We start from the raw sequence: 19483 nt of genomic DNA on the forward strand, positions 1-19483 counted from the left end.
TTTTGTCGAATTTACAATTCGTAGTTTTTCAACCTGCACCGACACTCCGCGAAATAAAAAATTGACAAGTTTTTCTACTTGGAAGCGATGCTTTTCGTCATTTTTTTCTTCTGCTGCCATTTGGAGAGTCAATCGATACTCGTGTGTTAAACTCTTTGTGAAATTTCGTTCTTCAGTGTGCCTCGCCAGCCAAAATTCGTCGCGAGAGAGCCTGACTCTTGATACTCCAAATTCCTGATGGTCTTTGACTTGGTAATTCTGTGCGAAGCAATTATCGTTATAATGAGTTCTCGAAACTAATTGCATATTAAAATACACGTAATTCTTGGGGCACTAGGAAGATGCATTTATACTGCGAACGAGAAAGACTTTTGTATTCTTCTAAAAAAATGAGTTTCACAGGATGCTTTGAAAAGGACCAATGATTGCTAGCTTCTTGAATTCGAGTCCCACGATTTAAATCGTTTGTAAGAAAAGTCCAATAATAAGCAAAGAGAGCATGAAATTGAAGATTTGATCGAAAGTGTCCGACTTCGTTGAAGACCTAATCGTAATATTAATCGCTCCTTTCAACACAATTTTCAAACGGTTTCGAAGATCGTAATTAGAACGACAAACGATTGTTCAGCTCTAGTGTCAAGTGCGGAAAACTTATTCGAAGAAAAAAGTAGGAAAGGGACAGAGAGATAAGAGATAAGATCGAGGATAGAAAAGTCTTGCGAAGTGGGAAATAATAGGTAGAAAAGAAAAAAGCGTTTGTGCTCGGGGGGAGAGCTAAGGGCGAAAAGGGTAAATGATTCTTCAAGCCTGTAATGAGTGCCATTGTGAAGCATTTCCTTCCGCTACTGTGCTTTGAGCTCCATCTACATCTGGGCGTATACGTTCGAGTCGAACCATGAGAATGAAACGGTCGGAATAGGTGGGAACTTAATTACGAGGATGTAGAACTTGCACGCCCTTTTTATTTGACGCTCTTCGTATATATACACGGCTGCGAGCTTCGAACGCGGAAAAAGAAGAATTTTCCTAACTCCACGCCGCTCTTTATTCAGTGTGGACCACGGTCGAAAGAGAAAAAGGAGAAGCAAAAACTGTGGGATTACCCGACGAGATAAAAATGGCATTCCACTTGCAGGTTCTATATTCAACTCACTCAGACCGTTTTACTAAAATACAATATACTTACACATATATTTTTATACATATGAATAAATGTACACATTTTCACATAAATATATATAACAATAAATGTGCTGGGGGGAAAGCGAACGGTGGAATTAACGGAGCGAAGGAGTAAGCGTAACAAGAAAATAAAGTGTCGAGCTTCCCGTGCATACTCCTTCCCCCTGGACACTTTTGTGCCTCGCGAAATATTTCATACTTTTTTCCTAAATCATCCTTCCGATGTTAGCGCATTATGAGGCTGGCCAAACGCCCTTTTTTATTCACACAAACGAATTTTCAGGTCATTTCAATCCAGCTCGCAGTTATTAATTTCGTGTCGATCGATCGGAAAAGCTCAAATCGGATTTCACCGATCGCCGCACCATTTACAACGAGTTTTTGCATAATTTATACAGTGCGACTTACATTTTGATACCAACTCAAATTCATTGAACAACTTCCAACGGTGGCTGTATTTCTGGAAATATTCACGGAGTTCATTGAGCCGCATTAATTCGATGGATTTTTGAAACAATAGTCGAATTTGATGATTTAATAATGCGAAACTCAAATAACAACGAACGAATCGAGAGGATCTTATTAGCAATTATATTATTATGATTTCAGCGAATCTACCTAAAACCGCCGACGATCTCAGGGACTCGATATCATCGGAATTGGAAGGAAACCCGCCGCTTTGGGTGACGAGGAAACGTATCAATTATAATGAAGAGATTTACATTAATAATGCGAAAATAATTGAGGGTCGGAGCTTCAAATCAACGATGAAACAACAGTCCGGAGATGTTAAAAATCAAGTGAGTGTTGTTATATTTACGTAGCCATTTTGTTTCGAATATGGAGATGTTTTGAGGATTTTAAAGAACTGAAAAAGCGAGTCATCTCTGTACAATTAGAAACAACAAATATCAATGAATCAAAATGAATGAAGTAAATCTTTGTTCGAATTCAAAATAACTGAAGATAATTATGCCTGTGGTAAAGCTCACAGTCGAGATATTAAAACCTCTATTTTTCTCGGGTTTATCATAAAACAAAGATACGCTTCTAGCCTTTCAGGTAAAATAAAATAAGTAACAGTCAGGAGGTAAAGATATTCCATGCTGTTTATCGTTCGGAGGGTTGGACATTGCGTACCCTTCGTGCTGGAAGTTTGTATCTGAGGGTATAATGAGATATTATACTGCACGTTATAAAAGCTCCGTACGATTTTTTTCGTGATTAAAAATTCCAGACATCGTACAACCTGCAACTCGAAAACCGGTGCTCTTTTTTTTTACTATCATCATTATTTATTCGCCTTTTTGTGCGCGACTTGATTTGAGCTGTGGCTTTATAAAGTCCAATCAGAACCTTACGTACCTCTTGTATATTGATTTTGTTCCGTTAGCGTTGTTTTTATGATCGTTGAAAAATGTTTCTTATCGCAAACCCCAAATGGAGGTCACGACGCTACAGTTTGCAACGCTGAGGTCCAAAGAAATGAAGAAAAAAAACATTCGTAATTAACCAATTATTTATTTCACGAAGTATCGGTGCAAATCTTTCAGCAACGCGTCGTCGAGTTTTTTAAAAAATTTTTTAAATACTCGGGAATGTTCCATCTCCAGGCGCAATAAACTTGCCGTTAATTATTCTATGGTTTTAATTCTCTTTCTTGTGGCAACAGAATCCGGGTCCATGATTTCATTGTAAAATTAGCTCCGTCGAGATTTCTTCCGCAACGGAATGTTCGGCAAAAAGTTTGCGTTTTCGTCGAACGATTTGAAGGAAGGTTGGAGGTATTTAAAAAAAGTATCAAAACTGCGGAACTCTTGTTTTCTTCTCATCTGAAGCTTTTGAATTTTCATTAAATTTCGCTAACGCGGTTTTACACGTGAGCGTGTGCTCCTATCGGAGAAAAATTTCAACCTAACTCAGATTCTTAATAAAACCGGGAATAATTAAATTCACATTCACTCAGTACTTCTGTCGGAAAAAAACACTCGAATCTCGTTGTCTGTGCACACTTTCCGCATATATTCCACTGACCTCCTTGGTATTTTATGACTCTTAAAAAAAAAGTGCTTGATATCTTTTCCGTATTTTCATAAAAGTTCTAACAAGAGAGAGAGAGAGAGAGAGAGAGACCGAATGAAAGAGCGAGAAAGAAGAAAATGAGAACGTAAAGATGGGAACAGAAGAAAAAAAATACTAACAGCGCACCCAGAGAATTTCTTTGCAAAGAAATGCGAAAGTAAAGGAATGCTAAAGCTGCTCTCCACCGCCTCGTGAATTATTTGGCCAAGGAGCTCTATCAAAATTCATATAAACTTTTTCGAAACTTTCAAAGCCAGACGAGAAATCAAAAAATGTCTTACTTCTCCCCTATCAGCGTTTCAATGTTATTCATTTTTCTCGACACAATCCATTTTTCATTTCTCTGGCACATTGAAGTTTTAACTGTGAATTCTTTGCGCTTTTGTTTTCAAATTTTCTTCATTTCGAGTCAACGCAACTGAGAATTCCAGACTTTATGAAACAAAATCGTTGTTAAGAATTTGATTTATGTCGATTCCATGATTTTTCTTCGTTAACTCAACTCTGCGACGAATAAGCGTCACTTAAAAACATATTGACAAATTATTTCGCTCAGATGGGCTTCATGGTTTCATTAAATAGCGCCCACGAAACAATAGCAAAATTTAACAAGGCGAAAAGCACGAAAGCCATGCAACAGAAAAGCTCCACCTCCGCCTCGTTTCGAGGAAAAATAAAGTAAAGAAATCGCATGAGTGCACAAGAAAAACGATGTTTACGTTGGCGAATAGCAGAGAACATGAGTAAACAGAAAAGCGAGGATGAGATTTTTCACGCTTATTGGTCGAAAAAGTGAGAAAAAAAAACAAAATATCGACGTTTAGAAAAAATCGTGTGAAAGCATGAATACTTCGTGGAAGCTTCTCTCGCATTTTTTGGTCATTCTAACGACGCAACATTTGTCCGAATCTTTTTCTGAGGAAAATTTTGTCCGAATGAGCCAACGATTTCACAATTGACAATCCACAGTGAATTCCTTCCAATTATACCTCAATTTTGTGCTAAAAAATCGAAAGAAACTCGTTTGGACAATTTTTATTGGCAAACGTGATTTTCGTTAACCAATTTTCCCACGAATCGCTGCCACTCGTGAAATTATTATGTTGCTAAAAGTGTCACAACGAAAATTCCTGAAATAGTGTTCATGAAAGATTGCATTCCACGTAGAAACGCGTCGTGTCGTTCCTTTTAGCATAGTTCGATGGAGTTTGTTTGCCCTGGAATTTGTTGGAACGCCACTGCTTCTCTAACTCGTCGTCTTCAATATGGTTTCGTGGTAAATCGTCCAAACTGGCTTATTCGAAATTCAAGTGGTTGAGCTCAAAATAGAACGATTCGTGACGTGATGACGTTCATATCCAAGATGGTTTTTTATCAAATATAATTTTCTCACATTCTCGTGTATCAACTGCTTTCATTATTATCGTTCAGAAAAAGTACGTCGCTTCACGTGAGAAACGAAAAATATTACTCGGGCTAGCTCAATTCTGACGTGGCAATAGTTGCGTCAATTTCATTTGAGTTCTCCAGACAAAATCATGCTCTCGAACCTCATTCATACCCCGATTTTGATGCCAGCAAGAAGTCGAAGACAAGAAGCTCAAAAGCCTGCAAGCCCAAATTGCTCGACTGTATATTTTACAACGTTTACTGTTCGTACGTAAAATTTCAGATTCAGAGAGTCGTCGACATGCAATTTACACGTAGACACATAATTGAGTGAGCAAAGATCTATTATATCCCAGATGTGGCAAACCTCAAGTACCACCGAGCTTCCAATCTCTTATTCACTTTCCAGTAACATTAAAGTCCCTCGGGTCCCGTCTTTCCTCACGATCGATAATTTAATTTCTCAATGTCACCATCTATGAAAAGCTATTGAGCTACGAACAGTACTGAAGTCACATTTATTATACATGGAATCTGTGCCTTTGCTCCGCATAGAACAGATGAGACTTCCCGTGACGTTTGAATATCGTTAGGTATGACATATCAAGTGCTCAGTATATTGTCGATATCATTCAATTTTCATCTTTATTACCAGCTCATAAATAACGATGCTAAATTTGTCGTTACATTTACAAATTTCCATTTCCATGAAGAGCTAAAAAAAAGGGAAATGGAGAGTCGTGTATTTAGAAAAATTTACAATTCAAAGGGATATTTTTGTGTGATTAGTCCCAGAGGATTTTTCCACATTTTGTTATTCTTCGTTGTGGTTTACCTGCTGCAATTTTTCGCACATTTCGTGTGATTTCATTTTCAAACTCATTTCGAAGCTTCGATTATTTCGTATTATGTTTATCGCTGCGTTTGATGATCGATTTCTCTTTTACCTTCGCTTCGGGTCGATCTAATTTTTTTGTTCGATTTTTTTTCTCTGTAATTCGATTTAAGGTTTCTATGATTATTTTTATTCGAAATAAAGAACTTTTCGAGGAGGAGTTTGCTCACTTCGGTAATTTCCTACTCGATTTGAAGTTGTTTTTGTCAGTCACCGTTGTCCTGACAGCCGATGGAAGATTCAGAATTTCCAAAGCATTCCTGCAATCGTCGGTACGTGACATGTTTGAGAAACTACGAAACTACGGAAGTAATTACCAAAAAAAAATTAAATCGAAACGAAAACGGTGAATTTCGCATAGCAAAAAATGAAACTCCGAGTCGCAAATTGACGTTGCACGTTCTATCAGGTGCAAAATAAAAGAGAGGGAACCCAAGGGTCCGATTCAATGAATTCGGAAGTGGAGCATAAATGGGATAATTTTCCGTATACAAGCTTCGAGAGCTCTGGTAATTGAGCGAGCCCTCATTTTCGCCTTGTTTTACTTTTTTATATTACGCAGCGAGTACGATCGTATCGCGTTTTGAGCAATTTTCTCCAACGTTTTTTCCTTTCCAACTTGAACACTGGCAAATTTTGTGTTTCCTTTGTTGTGAATAGTTTATGCTCCTCTATCTGGGGATTTCGACATGCAACTAACGCTGGCTGAAATAAAAGTGGAAGCACCTACTTTCGGATCTACAAGCTCCTTCAGACCCCACTATTTCCTCAATCATTCATATTTCTTCTAGTTCCATAGTATCTAAATATTCGCAGCAATAAATTATGAAAAACGAAACGAAATCAGTTTTTTTCAACGACTTCAATGAAACCGATATCAAACGAGTGACTTTGAGATTGACCATTGTTCGCGACTGTTCGGAACCAAGTGAAATTTCAGGTGGTAGTAATTGTTCCGGAAAGCTTCATGCGTTATGAGTAAAAGCTTGTCCGCATATACGATATGAATTCCGGATGCCTCGAAGCTTTTAATCGAAGCTCAGCTCTCTATATATTTTCCCTTTGTATTTCGGAAATTACGTTTTTCATGTCATTCACGAAACACGAATATCGATTGTGCGGAGACTTTTGCCTCGATATTTCATTTTCGTTCATCACCAATTTTCATGGCTCCTTTTTTCTTTTCCCCGTCTCTCATCGACGGGGTGTTTTACATATTTCAATGTAGCCTGCATTGTGTTCGTTCCCATATAATTTATATTGTTTTTTAGTCAGAATATCTTTCTCCCCGTTTCCCTGTACACGCATGTATTTCAGTTACTTTTTCAGTCCACATATATCGCAGTATGCGGTTTGTGATCTCGTAAAAATGGCTCGCATTACTCTTTTCGTTCGAGAGATAGATAAACATTTTTATGAATATGGATATGTGTGCGAGCTCACAAACAGTCGTGCACATATTCGGACAATGGTTTCTATAGATCGTGATGACGATAAAAAAAAAAACAAAAAAAAAATTAAACGAGGAGCAAACGATTTAGCAATCTCGTATATTTCGACCGACTCATCCCAGACAGAATGAGAAAAAGCGGTGAGGGGAAAGAGAGGAAGAAATAGCCAGCAAGTCTGGACATCGAGGGATTATCCACTTGCCATTAGTACTCGTTATTCCATATGGAACAAAACCATTCCATAGTCCCCACCATTCCTAGTTTCGTTATTCCTGTATACGAAACCTCAAATATTGTGCGATCTTTATTTGTTGTTTTTTTTTGTCTTATTAATTGAGAGGATTCTCCAATATTTTTTATCGGCCAACGTGTTAGAGCAATCCACTCCTTTGAGTGGAAAATTCAGGACCGTGAGCCTGTTCGAGAATTATTTATTGTTAGAAAGACAAACTACTTTTTTTGAGGGATGGAAATTCATGAATGACAGAAGGCCGAAGAGATTTTTTCTCTTTGTACTATTTGACTATTTCGGAGCTCATTTAATACTATTTCTGTAGCGTTAGCTTTTGCTTTGTGGTTTAGGGGGGTGGGGATCAAATGTTGGAATGACTAAAATTTCGAGTTTATAAACTTCGAATGATAATGTGGAGACAGATAGATTCGAGTAGAGCTTTGAATGCCGAAAATAAATAAAGCAGAAACTGCAAGGTTCGAAGCAAGTTTACATCGAAAATAGAATGTAACAATCGCCCATAGGACGATGACTAAAATATCGATTTTTCGAAAATTCGACTATCACTCTTTCGATCCACAAATTACTACAGTCAGCGATACTGTGAAAATTCACAATTTTGAAAATATAATAACGAAAGACCAAATATAACTGAGGTTGAAATATTGAAACACCAAAAAGTCGAACAGTCAAAATAGCGAAACGTTAGAAAGTCGATATCGATCAAAATAAAGAAATGCAGCGGAGCTCCAAATACACGCGTCTCACTCACTCACTTACTCAGACCGGTGATCTCCAATTTTAAACATCGCCATTTTGACTTTCGCCTTTTCGAGCTATCGCTATTCTGCATATCCAAGTTTTATAGGCTCGAAAAATTCACTTTCGATTTTTTGCTACTCTATATTCTGGTCTGTCTGTAAAACAATTACTCTCCATTTTGAATTCGAAAATATGAACTTTTGACATTCGGATGATCTGTTAAAATTGCATTCGAAATGAAAACTATTGAAATATATATTTTCGGGTAAATATGAATTCGAAGAAGGAATTTTTGATTAAACGCGCAATCCGCTGAATAGTCGATCGGGAATAAGAATTCCGAATAACTTATTTTTCTCCAAACTGATATCACAACTTTTAAAATTTCGAAATATCGACCGTTCTACAATTCAGTTATTCGACATATTGTACTCCACCCGTTTAGGGATACATTCGAACACATCTTCGGATCGCGAAATAAATGTTTTTTATATACGTAAATGGTTGAAAAAAGAGGACTGGTTCTCGTGTCTTCCGCAGTCACCGGACGTCTCTTCCCCTCCATTATCATATTATCAATTCTGCATCTTTTCCCTACCGGTGTTTTGTGAATTGCAAATTCTTCGTCTTAATGGAAATTAACGAAGAGTCGAGCGTTCCTGGCAAAACTGTGAGAGTTTTACCTACGGATCCCATTATATATATTCACGCTTTGGTACAGAGAAGTTAAAGGGAGAGATGGAAAAGGATGAACGTATGGTGTGAAAGCGTGATAAGAACGAAGAGGAGAAACGCCTGATTCTGACTAACGTGGGCGAGAAGAGGCGCCATGGCGTCGCGACGCCACACCTCTTATTCTAGACGTGCAAACTTTTCCTCGCGATGTAATGAGAGAAAATAATATACCGTGGAATAATAGTAATTGCTTTATACGTTTAGATGACGATCATCCAAAAAATAAATATCATCACAGTTTATTCTGCCAATCGAAATGTCTGTTCTTCATTTGATAAATTGTATCGCTTAAAGTAGTTCGGCCGTTCTATGACTAGTCAAGTTTGCAACTACTTTATGTTGATTCATTTTGAGTCTGAATTATTAATAAAATTAATAAACACTTACATTGAGAATATTTTTATCATAAAAATATAATAAGGTGCTTTAAAAATATCATAAAAGATAAAATTTATACTTCAACTTGACTAGTTAATGACTGAGTCGATACTGATGACACTTTAAATATACACATAACCTATAGGGAACATTTTTATTGCGCGAAAAGTAGTTTATATCGGTGCAATGGCACTGAGAAAAAGGAATGGTCAAGTCATTAGAAAAAAGCGAAGCTACTAGACGAATAAAAATAAATTTGGCGAAATTCCCGTGATTTACGTCAAAAATTAAAGTTTTTTCATGTTTTCTTTCTTAAAAGCCCCGTAAGGTAATGTTTTTTTTTTAAGGAATGGAATCTGTGATAAATCTTCTTCCCGATATAAACTTTTCCGAAGCTCGAACACCGTACAATTTTTTCACAATTAAGATTATTGTGAGTTCTCCCACAGGGTAGGTACCGTGTTAAAAACTCAAATTTGGAAATGAAATTATTCAAAATTTAGCCCCGTAAGAGGCCCCGGAACTGTGCTCATCGTTATCAGGAGTTCACCGCAAAAGAGTGGACCTTCGCCATACTTTATTGAATGGCCGAACTACTTTAATGCAATTTGGTCATTTCTGATGAGACACGCTCCAAAAAACCGTTTTTCTAACTTCCAATTTTTGTTATTCCTAAATTTCATCGAGTTTCGTTTATTTGTCACGAATCTGCGAGATAATAAATTGTATTTTAGCTCCAATTTTTTTCTCATTCCTCCTGGGCTTAATCTCGATTTTTCAATATTTTCATTAACAATATAATGATGTTATTTCAATGTTGAATATCCCATACGTCTATATAAATATGTAAAGACATTAAATGTCTCATCTATCGAGGGCATATAAAGCAACAACGGGTTTTCAGTACCGGCGACGCGTCTGTTAGGTTATCGTTACCGTCGTCGGCGTCGGCGTCGTCGACGTCTCTATACAAGACCTTTTGGCTCGTCTCGCAACGTCAGTCCTAACACGGTTTACGCCATTACACGGAATGTTGGGAATGAGGTGGCGGTAAATTAACTCGGCAGCGGTTCTCATACATACCCTTTTATGACAATAAACCATTATCATGGTTTATGATAGAATATAATCCAAGCACCGTTTAAATACGGACGAAATTTTCGACGGGAACATGTGCTCGGCCTTTCGGATAGTTGAACTGTCATTTATGGTGAATTGCTGGAAGTTACACTAGCTAAATTTAGCGTGGTTAAAATTCAATCAAGAAATTGCGTAACTGCTTTTCCGCTCGAGACCTTTCACGGGGAATTTCGTATATGCAGCGTTTCCGGGCAATAAACTATTTGTGTTTTTCGATTTTTCGAGACCCAGTACTGTTGGAGTCTCAAAGCAAAATTTTTCCGAATCGAGAAGAATCCTGATGGAAATAACGCGAAACTCGTTAAAACTCCTTTAGGATTTTATTTTTTTTTATTTTTTTTCTCTCTTTTTATGGAGATTTTCCTACCCCGGTGAATCCGTGTACTGTAAATCTGCATACTATATACATTACGTCTCGGGACGGGCAGTGGCACAAAAAGCTCTGACTCGTGTCCAACGAGAGCTTTGCGGTAACGATTTTATCGCTCGGAGTTAATTTAAAAGATAAGAGAGACGGTGGAAAAGGAGAGAAGGAACGTGGAAAATTTGTGTGCGTTCGTGGGTCGAGAGAAGGTAAGCTGTTCTGACAATATCGCACCGCGGCGAACCAACCCTATAATAATATGCCGCTCGTGCGAGTCCGTGGAAAGGTCTAGAACTTTAGTTGTACACGTCCACCGCAGCCATAAGTTGCGCGAAAGATTTTATATAATTGAAAAATACCAAGGGAACGTTTATCTCTCCGGCCCTCCCCTCCGCCAGCCTTTTTCTCCGCACTCCTTTGCGTACAAGCTCTTCGAGTTTATGCTTAAGACTGATTCGAATGAAAAAATATCGGAGCATTTACCAATTTGATATTCAGTACACGTCAAATCAGCAGGAATCCAGCATTTTTTCCAAACAAATTTCCAATTCACAGTTTTATGAATTCCTGTTATACGATCATTTTCTTGACAGATCCACTCTCACTTCCGATACTGGAAATCAATATTCCCAATCATCGTTATTCAACGTATCGCGCACGAAGGATCGAACTGACGAAGCGCGAAACAACAGCCTCGAAATTGTCACCTGGACTCGTGAATTTCCCTGAGAAATATTTGTATATAAATATACACAGTTCGCGGCTACTATACCTTTACAAATATGAAGGTATTCTAGCCTCGTTTCGAGGAAACCCCACACGACGTGAAATATACTGTTCGCTCTCCCTTTCTCTCTCTCTCTCTTGGATTTTGCAATCGTGTCCGGTGTCCGATGTAGCGGTTTCCGTCGGAAATGCCATCGGGTTGGCCAAGAGGTCCATCGTGACCCATTTGACTTGTTCCATGTACATACAGAAGCACATATCCATCCGTATATATGCTTCTGGAAGGAGAAATACCACCGGTGAATGGCGGACACGGTTGTATGTGTTCCATACACACGTGTGTACAGCGATACACAGCGATAGACCAGGATGGCCGTTATTCAAACAACTTTCCCAGTTAGAGATGTGATCTCTTCATATGCCCAGCGGATAACGACTGATCCTCGCGACTGGTTGACCCCATCGTCTCTCTTCGGGCCTTATACCTCCGGTATCGCGTACAAAAGCTTGCAAAATTTGCATCCGACACCAGCAACCACACAATTTCGCTATTCCGTCATTTCCTATACGCTCTATTTCACTCGTTTGACAAATGAAAATCTACCCTCGCACGAAAATTGTCTTTTCCAAGCTTTTGCGATTCGTATCCTCGGACTTTGGCATTGCGATATAAAGGGCAATAATTCAGGATGAAAAACGAAAGGAAATTTGGGGTGGGGATAAAATGGTAGAATGAATAAAATTTCGAACAGCTAAAATTTCGAGTTTATGAACTTTGAATGATAATATATGGAGACAGATGAATTCGACTGGAGCTTTGAATGTCGGAAATAAATAAAGTAGAAACTTCAAATTACTACAATCAGCAATAGTGCGAATATTCACAACTTCGAAAATATAATAACGAAGGACTAAATATATTACTGAGGTTGAAATACTGAAATAACAAAAAGTCGATCGGTCAAAATAGCGAAACGTTAGAGAACTGACCGATCAAAATAAAGAAACGCAGCGGAGCTCAAATTACACGCGTCTCACTCACTCGCTTACTCAGCCTGGTGATCTCCAATTTCCGAACATCGTGAATTCGAAAATAAGAGCTTCTGACATTCGTATGGTCCGTTAAAATTGCATTCGAAATGAAAACTATCGAAATATATATTTTCGAGTAAATACGTAACCTGCTAAATAGTCGATCGGAAATAAGAATTTCGAATTACTTATTTTTCTCCAAGCTGATATTACAACTTGAAAAATTTTGAAGCATCGACCGTTCCATAATTTGCTTATTTGACATACTGAACCCCTACTGAAGATATTTTTTTTCGACCCAGAGGCAAATTTAAATCGCGAAACAATAATTCACACTTCGCAATGGTCGACGATGAAAGCGACCGACGGATGCTGCTCTTCGTTAGCCATTCTCGAATGCAGTACTAATATACTCGCTGTTTGCTTATTCCGTTCCCATGAGAATTTCGGTGCCGTTTCGTACACTCCGAAACAAGTTTTGAGAAGACAAATAGCTCGCAGTCGAAGCGCCGTGGACCTTCAGGGTTAAAGGGTGATAGTGATAACGGTGGAGCTGGTTCATCTCAAAATAGACGCATTCTCTTCGTACGAGGGTCCCGAAGGCATCCCAAACTCGCGCAACCTGCCACGGGCTTGTGTGAATAAAAATACTACGTTTCTTTTACAGAGTGCTGATGTGTGGAAAGTGCGATTCTACCCAACCGAGAAATACGACGTAGTGCTATCGAAGTTTATCCGTCAGTGCGAAGTTTCATTTTCTTCCATTTTTCATTCTTCACTCTTCCATTTGAAACATTTATTTTTTATAAGATCCAAGTATTCGGAACTTTTACGATGTGGCAAAGTCGTGTGAGAGTCACAAATTTTGAATCATGACGCCGCCTCTCATGGGACTGCATATTATTTGCGATGAATTTCCAAGTTACTCCATCGATTGGTTTTCAAAGTGTACATTTTTTCCACGACACTTCATTTTCTCGATCTTTCGACCTGGAAAATTGTCAGAAATTTTGTCATTTTGTAAGATTTTCAAGCATTCAATAACAAAATTCAGAAACTGTCACGCTTTTCTTCTCACTTTTCTGTGCCTGCAGTGAAAGAATGTCACCAACAATTTCGATGATGAAATTCTGATGAAAAATTCTATTCGAAAATAAACCGCATTGAAACGTAGCCGGATCACATCGCAGATGGGATATTTGACCGATCGAGTACGACCGCGTATTCCATGGGCTTCTCAATAATAAAGGCAACAAAAAATATCCGCGATTTCGTCCTGCCCGTGCCAAAGATAAACTATCTCTGTGGTAAAATAACTTTTGTTATTTTTCGCGTTCTTTATTTTCACTCATTCTCTATTCCTCCGGCTGTTCCTTCGAGCAAAAGCTCTCAAGGCTCCATGGTGTGGATAAATGGGACACACCCTCCTATTGCCTGGACAACCGGCGGGGGTTTCGGGCTTCGGGCTTCTTTCTCATCCTTCTCTTTTCTTTCTTCTCGTCGTTTTCGTTCTTCGGGAACGAGTCACTCGTGAAACAAAAGAAAAAAAACGCTTCAGAGTTTAGTTACACATACAAAATGCCCGGCACATCGAATGCTGTCTGGAATGAGGGCTCGAGCAACGCTAACTTTACCAGTGGAGGACTGAAAATACGATCTTTCGGTGGACATTTCGTATCCCTGGATGTGCATTTCTCTGTGCAATAGAGAATTTCAAAAAGGATCAGCAAAGACCTGAATTGCTCTAAAATTTTCTTCCGTTAAAACTTTCTCGCAGACTAGAAATACACGAAAATCTTTATCGTCGATTATTATCTTATTACATGTTTCCGGACGAATTTCCGATATTTTAGGAGTTGAATATTCCATGCAGTAAGAACCAAAGCGAACATACGAACTTTTTGGGTGCTTGGAAAACGTTTGCTGTGTCGCCAATCCACTGATTTTGAGATAATCAAATAGTAGCGAATATCCGCTTCTGAATGGAACTCCTTAAATTCATAGTTACAAATCGCTCAAATTTTCACGACAGTCCAATGGAATCACCGTTTGCAACTTGATTTAGACATGCGAGTCTCTTTCCGGAATTAGCATGTATGTTTCGCGTAATTGAATTTGTGGATTCCATTTACCACGCAATTTCATTTAAACCTCGTTCACTTGGAACTTGCCATTCTTTGACAGTTAAATTTAGATGAAAACTACATGAAATTGTTCCAAAAGATGTAATCCGTTTACGAAAATTACAGTAAAATACAAGATGGAGAATAAATGATAAAATACGATCCCTTTTTGAAACGCTTCTCCACATTTCTGACTGAAGAATCCTCCAGGAGATTTAAAATTAACAATTTCATTTGAATGTTTGTTCCCTTTCAATCCGCCATGGAATGCCTATTTCTACGAATACACTTCAACTCGTCCAGTGCATAAATTCGATTCCAAGGGAATGGATAAATAGGCGAAATACCTGGTGCGTTCAAGTATAGCGTTCTTTTTCTCACGTTCGTGTATAAATCGAGGAGTTGTAAAGTCTCGCTGACTCGATGGACAAACAAAACAGCTTTTCACTCTTATTCCGTATGCTCTTACTCTTGTACTTTTGCTCTCGAGAATTTCTTTTTCACGTTTTTCCATGAGTATTATTGTCCGTTGGAGAATCTTGAAATGGAAAAAGAAAGAAAAAAACTGCGGAATATCGAGGACTTGAGGATAGCGCATTCCCATCGGGAACGTTCTATGTGACGAAAGAAAAAGAAAAAATTCAAAGACATCTCCATTCGTGTTTTTTAAAATTTTCTTCATTATGCTCGAATCCTCAGGTAATTTTTGGTTATTTTTTCAATCGCAGGTACTGCACATTATAAACGAGGTGCTGGAACCGGTAGTTTCTATCGCGACTGCGGATCCAATCTACAATCCGAATGCCTTCGAATTTCTCAACAAAAGTGACAATATTAATCTTGGTGACATGCGCGTGCGGTGAGTAAACTAAAGTAATTATTTTATTAAAAATCCATCTCGATGGAAACTGCAATCGAAAGATAAAAAAATGTATTTTCTATCAGAATAAATGATGGAAAGAATTTTCAAGTGTACTGAAAAACGTGTTATTTGTAACGAGAATTTTATGGATACAGTCAAATGAATCTGCAACTTTTCCCACTCTTTGGTGCGATTTTATTTCTGTCAGTATAGTAGAAAGTCGTCGCAGTTATCACTTCAAAGTATAAAACGTCTTTCAAGAACTTGCGATTTGTATAATGATTCGATTTCATTCGATACAACTTTTCAGGAAGAAAACTTTCTTAACTACGAATATAAACCAATGTTCGTCTCGAAGTAGCTTCTATTTTTTGTATACCAACCAACGAATGTCGGAGTTCAAGCAAGCAGAAATATACATGCACCTCTCTCTATATAGATCGTGTTGAAGTGATAAATAAAGTTTGAATCGAATTATCAGACTCAATTAAAAGCAGTGCAGGTCGTGTGAAGCGTTACCAATTGAATGCTGCGCCAAGCAACAAAACTACCCTGCTCTTTCCTTCTCGCTCTCCCACTTTCGTTGCTTTTATTCATTCTCAACGCGTGGACTTTTTCATTATTTTTACATTGCCTGACTTTTTTTTTATCGGCATAGAAATGGGAGTGAGAATTTTGACATAAAATCTACCAATTTTGTGAATTACGTAAAATCTCTGAATAGAAGTGTCTTCGTAAAATAATGCATCACTCAAAACCTGTTACCTCCATACGAGTAAATGAGAAAAAAATAAGCAAAGGGAGCTAAAAATGAGGTTGGGAAAAGGAAATTGTATTGGCTCAGAGGCATCGTGGCGCATTGTGGGGAAAAAGTAAGTTCTTTCAATCGAGTTTTCCAAACACGCGGCCTTCCAAGAGCCAAGGAAAAGCTTGGAAAAAACGCAAACCTCGAAAGATTTAACGAGGAGCGAGAGAAGTGACGCTCGGTTTGCCCGAGTCAACTGTTTTTGTACAACCGCCTCACGCGAAGTCGGCCGCACGTGACTTGCTCTTAGAGGCTTCGACCAGCAGATGAAAATACGTATATATCGTATCCACCCGATGCGTATATACGTATAGACGTTATACATACATTTACGCCCGGACATACACAGACATGAGTACAGAGTCCTGAAGGGCGAGGAGGTTTGCTCGGATAGAGTCAACGAGTACGACGACGTCGACCTGGAAATCGTCTCTAAGTGAATTTCGTCGAGTTCCCCTCGGGCTTTTCGGACGTCGATGTGGGTGACTAACTTCGTTCGACGTTACGCTGAAAACTTGTACGTCCTTCTGCATCGCTTTCGTAAGAGCCTCAGACGACGTCCTCGCGTCCTTCGACGTCATCGTTGCCACGTTCTTACAGTAAAACTGCATTCTTCCTCGATACCCTTTTCTTCCTTTCTCTCTCTCTCTCTTTTCTCTCTCGCTCTGGCGTATTTTCCGAGTTCTTCTATAATCCGACTTCTCTCTTACCTCGTCCATTCGCTTTTTAACTGCTCGCACCCACTCGTTTTTCTCCGCTGCAAAGCTGTCGACGCGGATGCTCGAGTATTCCGTCAGCCCTCCAGGCAGCCTCCGACGAAGATCGATATAACTAAGTAGATTAACAGTTGCAAATTGACCTTTTATCCAAATTAAGGGTCGTATCTCCTTCATGTACTCCCAATTTGCATTTCATGTATCTCGATAAAACTTTTTACAGCAGCCTGCTCTGACCTTCTTTTCGTTTCTTCGGAACAGCACAATTTTTGCTTGCCTGTTCTTCATTGCATTGTAACAGAAAGAGAATTTTTCGCAATTCCAAAAAACTTCATAACTCTGACTTTACAATACTGGCAGGCTGTCTACACGAGAACTTTTCAAACTCATGAATTCATTCGAGCAAACAATTAGTAACACAAATGCAAAACTATGCGTGAAAACAAAGCAGCAAAGAATTATTACTGCTTAGCTGGTATTGCAGAGTGCGCCTGCATATTCGTTCTTGTATCGCGTTATACTATATTTATCGAGTGCAATTTTTTGGCGTATCTAATAGAAAACTGAGAGTCATAAATATATCATGTAAGGCACCGTCAGAACGAAGTGAAATGAACTTTAACCACACGTACACATACATCCACACGAGGAGTACGAGTTTAAGGAAAATTACGAAAAGCTCTCGTGGTCTTCTCTTATATTCTAGCTCAACAGCTTTGGAATCCTTCTCTCAGGCTCATCGGCCCCTCTCTTTCTCTTCGTTTCTCCTCTTTTTTCGTCTCTCCTTCCCTCTCGACTACGTCCCGAGCAACTCTGTCTATGCAAAGGCAATTTTCCAGCTTACGGAAAAATGCGAGGATGCAAAGAGTGGTCCCACCTGGCGCACGTTCCTTCACTCTGTTGGCTCTTGCCAACTACGTTAAAACTGCCACGAGCTTTCCGACGTAATTTCACGAAATAACTTCAACCTATTGTGACGTGCATTCTCTCAAAGTTGAAAATATAAAATGAAACAAAAGCGAACTTTAAATAACCACATGAAATAAAATTCTAAAGAGAGAATAAGTCGTGGCCCATACTTTTGACGGAGTGCTCTACCTTGACTGAAAAAAATGTGACTTTGCATATTCTGCAAATTCGTACGATGACCCCGCGAGTGAATTTACTTGAGCCGCGTCTTTTGTTATCCCCTTATTTTTCAAATAAAATTATTCATCGTTCCAGAGAAAACTCTGATGAGACAAATTTTCGTGGATTTAAATACTTTTGATTAATTTATATGCGGCTCCTTTCCGCACGGGCCAGGACGAACAAACTTTCGGGAAAATCTTTCGAGCATTTATTCACCCGCTGAGCAATTTTTCGACCAGCGAGATAACGAATTAATCACGAAAAGTGAAACTTTCATCACAGCGAAAAATCTTTATTTCTCAGAAAATCTGTCCCACAATTTGAACAAAATTACAAGTTTTTGCGTACAAAACATTCAACTTTTTTCGGATCTAGCGCACCCTACAATCCCCAATTTTCATGTTACAGAACGTTTCGCCAACGAATGATGCTCAACAAGAAAGAAGATGTTTTTAAAGCAGACGGACGTTACACTTTCTTCATTCCCATTGACGAGGGGTTCAAGGTAAATATTTAGCTGTGCATCATTCCAATTATTGAGTTTTCATAGTTTCATCAAAAAAAAAAACAAACTGCCTTTGTATAATCCCTGCAAAAATGTGTCTTGCTGAACTTCACTTTATTTCTTCGATCTCTATTTTATCTCTCGAATCAATGAATTTCAGTCGTTTGACCTCGTCGTTCAAAAAAAAATACGATACATGCGAGGGTTTGTGTATTCAGAAAATGAGATGGTATTTGACTCGGAGGAAAGCGGTTTTAGTACGTCAGTGGGAAGCCGATTACGCCAGTTTGTGTCTTCCTCCCATCGCATTTGAATCTAGTGCTGGGTTAACGTCACGTTGGAGTTTTCTCTGTATCAACAAACAACGAACGCTTAACGTGAAATCCTTCAAAACCATCTGTTTACAGCGCTTATCAAAGAACCATCGTACGAAGGTTCCCTGGCTCAATGATATTTACGTAGCTCACAGCAACGTACGTTGAGAATCATGCATTTTTCACAGAGTTCTAAAGAACGCTGAATATATATGCTGAGAAGTTGAAAAAACGAAGGAGTGGAAAAGGTTTCATGATTTTGACGAACACAATGACAAAAAGGCAATGAAATTGGCCAACATTTTTTTTGTCTAAAGATATTAAAAAAAGATCCGACTCCGAACGACCCAACATACAAAAAGCCTTACACAATTTCACTTATAATATCGTACTCACATACCGTATTTCAAAAGAAAAAACGAATGACGCGAACTCAAATAGAAATGTAATAAAAATGCTCTCTGGGATACGCACGCAACGCCACATAGGCGTGTTCGCATTCTTCGCATTTTGTGAAATGGCTGAAGCGTGAGAGCATCTGAAAGACACGGAAGATATCGACGGTGTAAGGAGACGTTTCATTTTTATTTTTAACACACACACATACACACGTTGAGGATCTTCGAGTTTCGTTCTCATAGATTGGCAAAGAGAAAGAG

General features: G+C 38.6%; 1 protein-coding gene across 8 annotated transcripts in view; it reads left to right on the plus strand.

Moving 5' to 3' along the window:
* Fas1 (fasciclin 1) overlaps positions 1 to 19483 on the plus strand; it is a 253351-nt gene that overhangs the window by 183857 nt on the left and 50011 nt on the right. For all 8 annotated transcript variants that reach the window (XM_043432981.1, XM_043432987.1, XM_043432982.1 and 5 more), the window contains exons 3-5: positions 1792 to 1982; positions 15220 to 15350; positions 18414 to 18510. In XM_043432981.1, coding sequence (XP_043288916.1) covers positions 1792 to 1982; positions 15220 to 15350; positions 18414 to 18510 — 419 coding nt within the window. The remainder of the gene's footprint in view (positions 1 to 1791; positions 1983 to 15219; positions 15351 to 18413; positions 18511 to 19483) is intronic.

The sequence above is a fragment of the Venturia canescens genome, chromosome 1 (assembly GCF_019457755.1).
Source record: "Venturia canescens isolate UGA chromosome 1, ASM1945775v1, whole genome shotgun sequence".
Lineage (NCBI taxonomy): Eukaryota > Metazoa > Arthropoda > Insecta > Hymenoptera > Ichneumonidae > Venturia > Venturia canescens.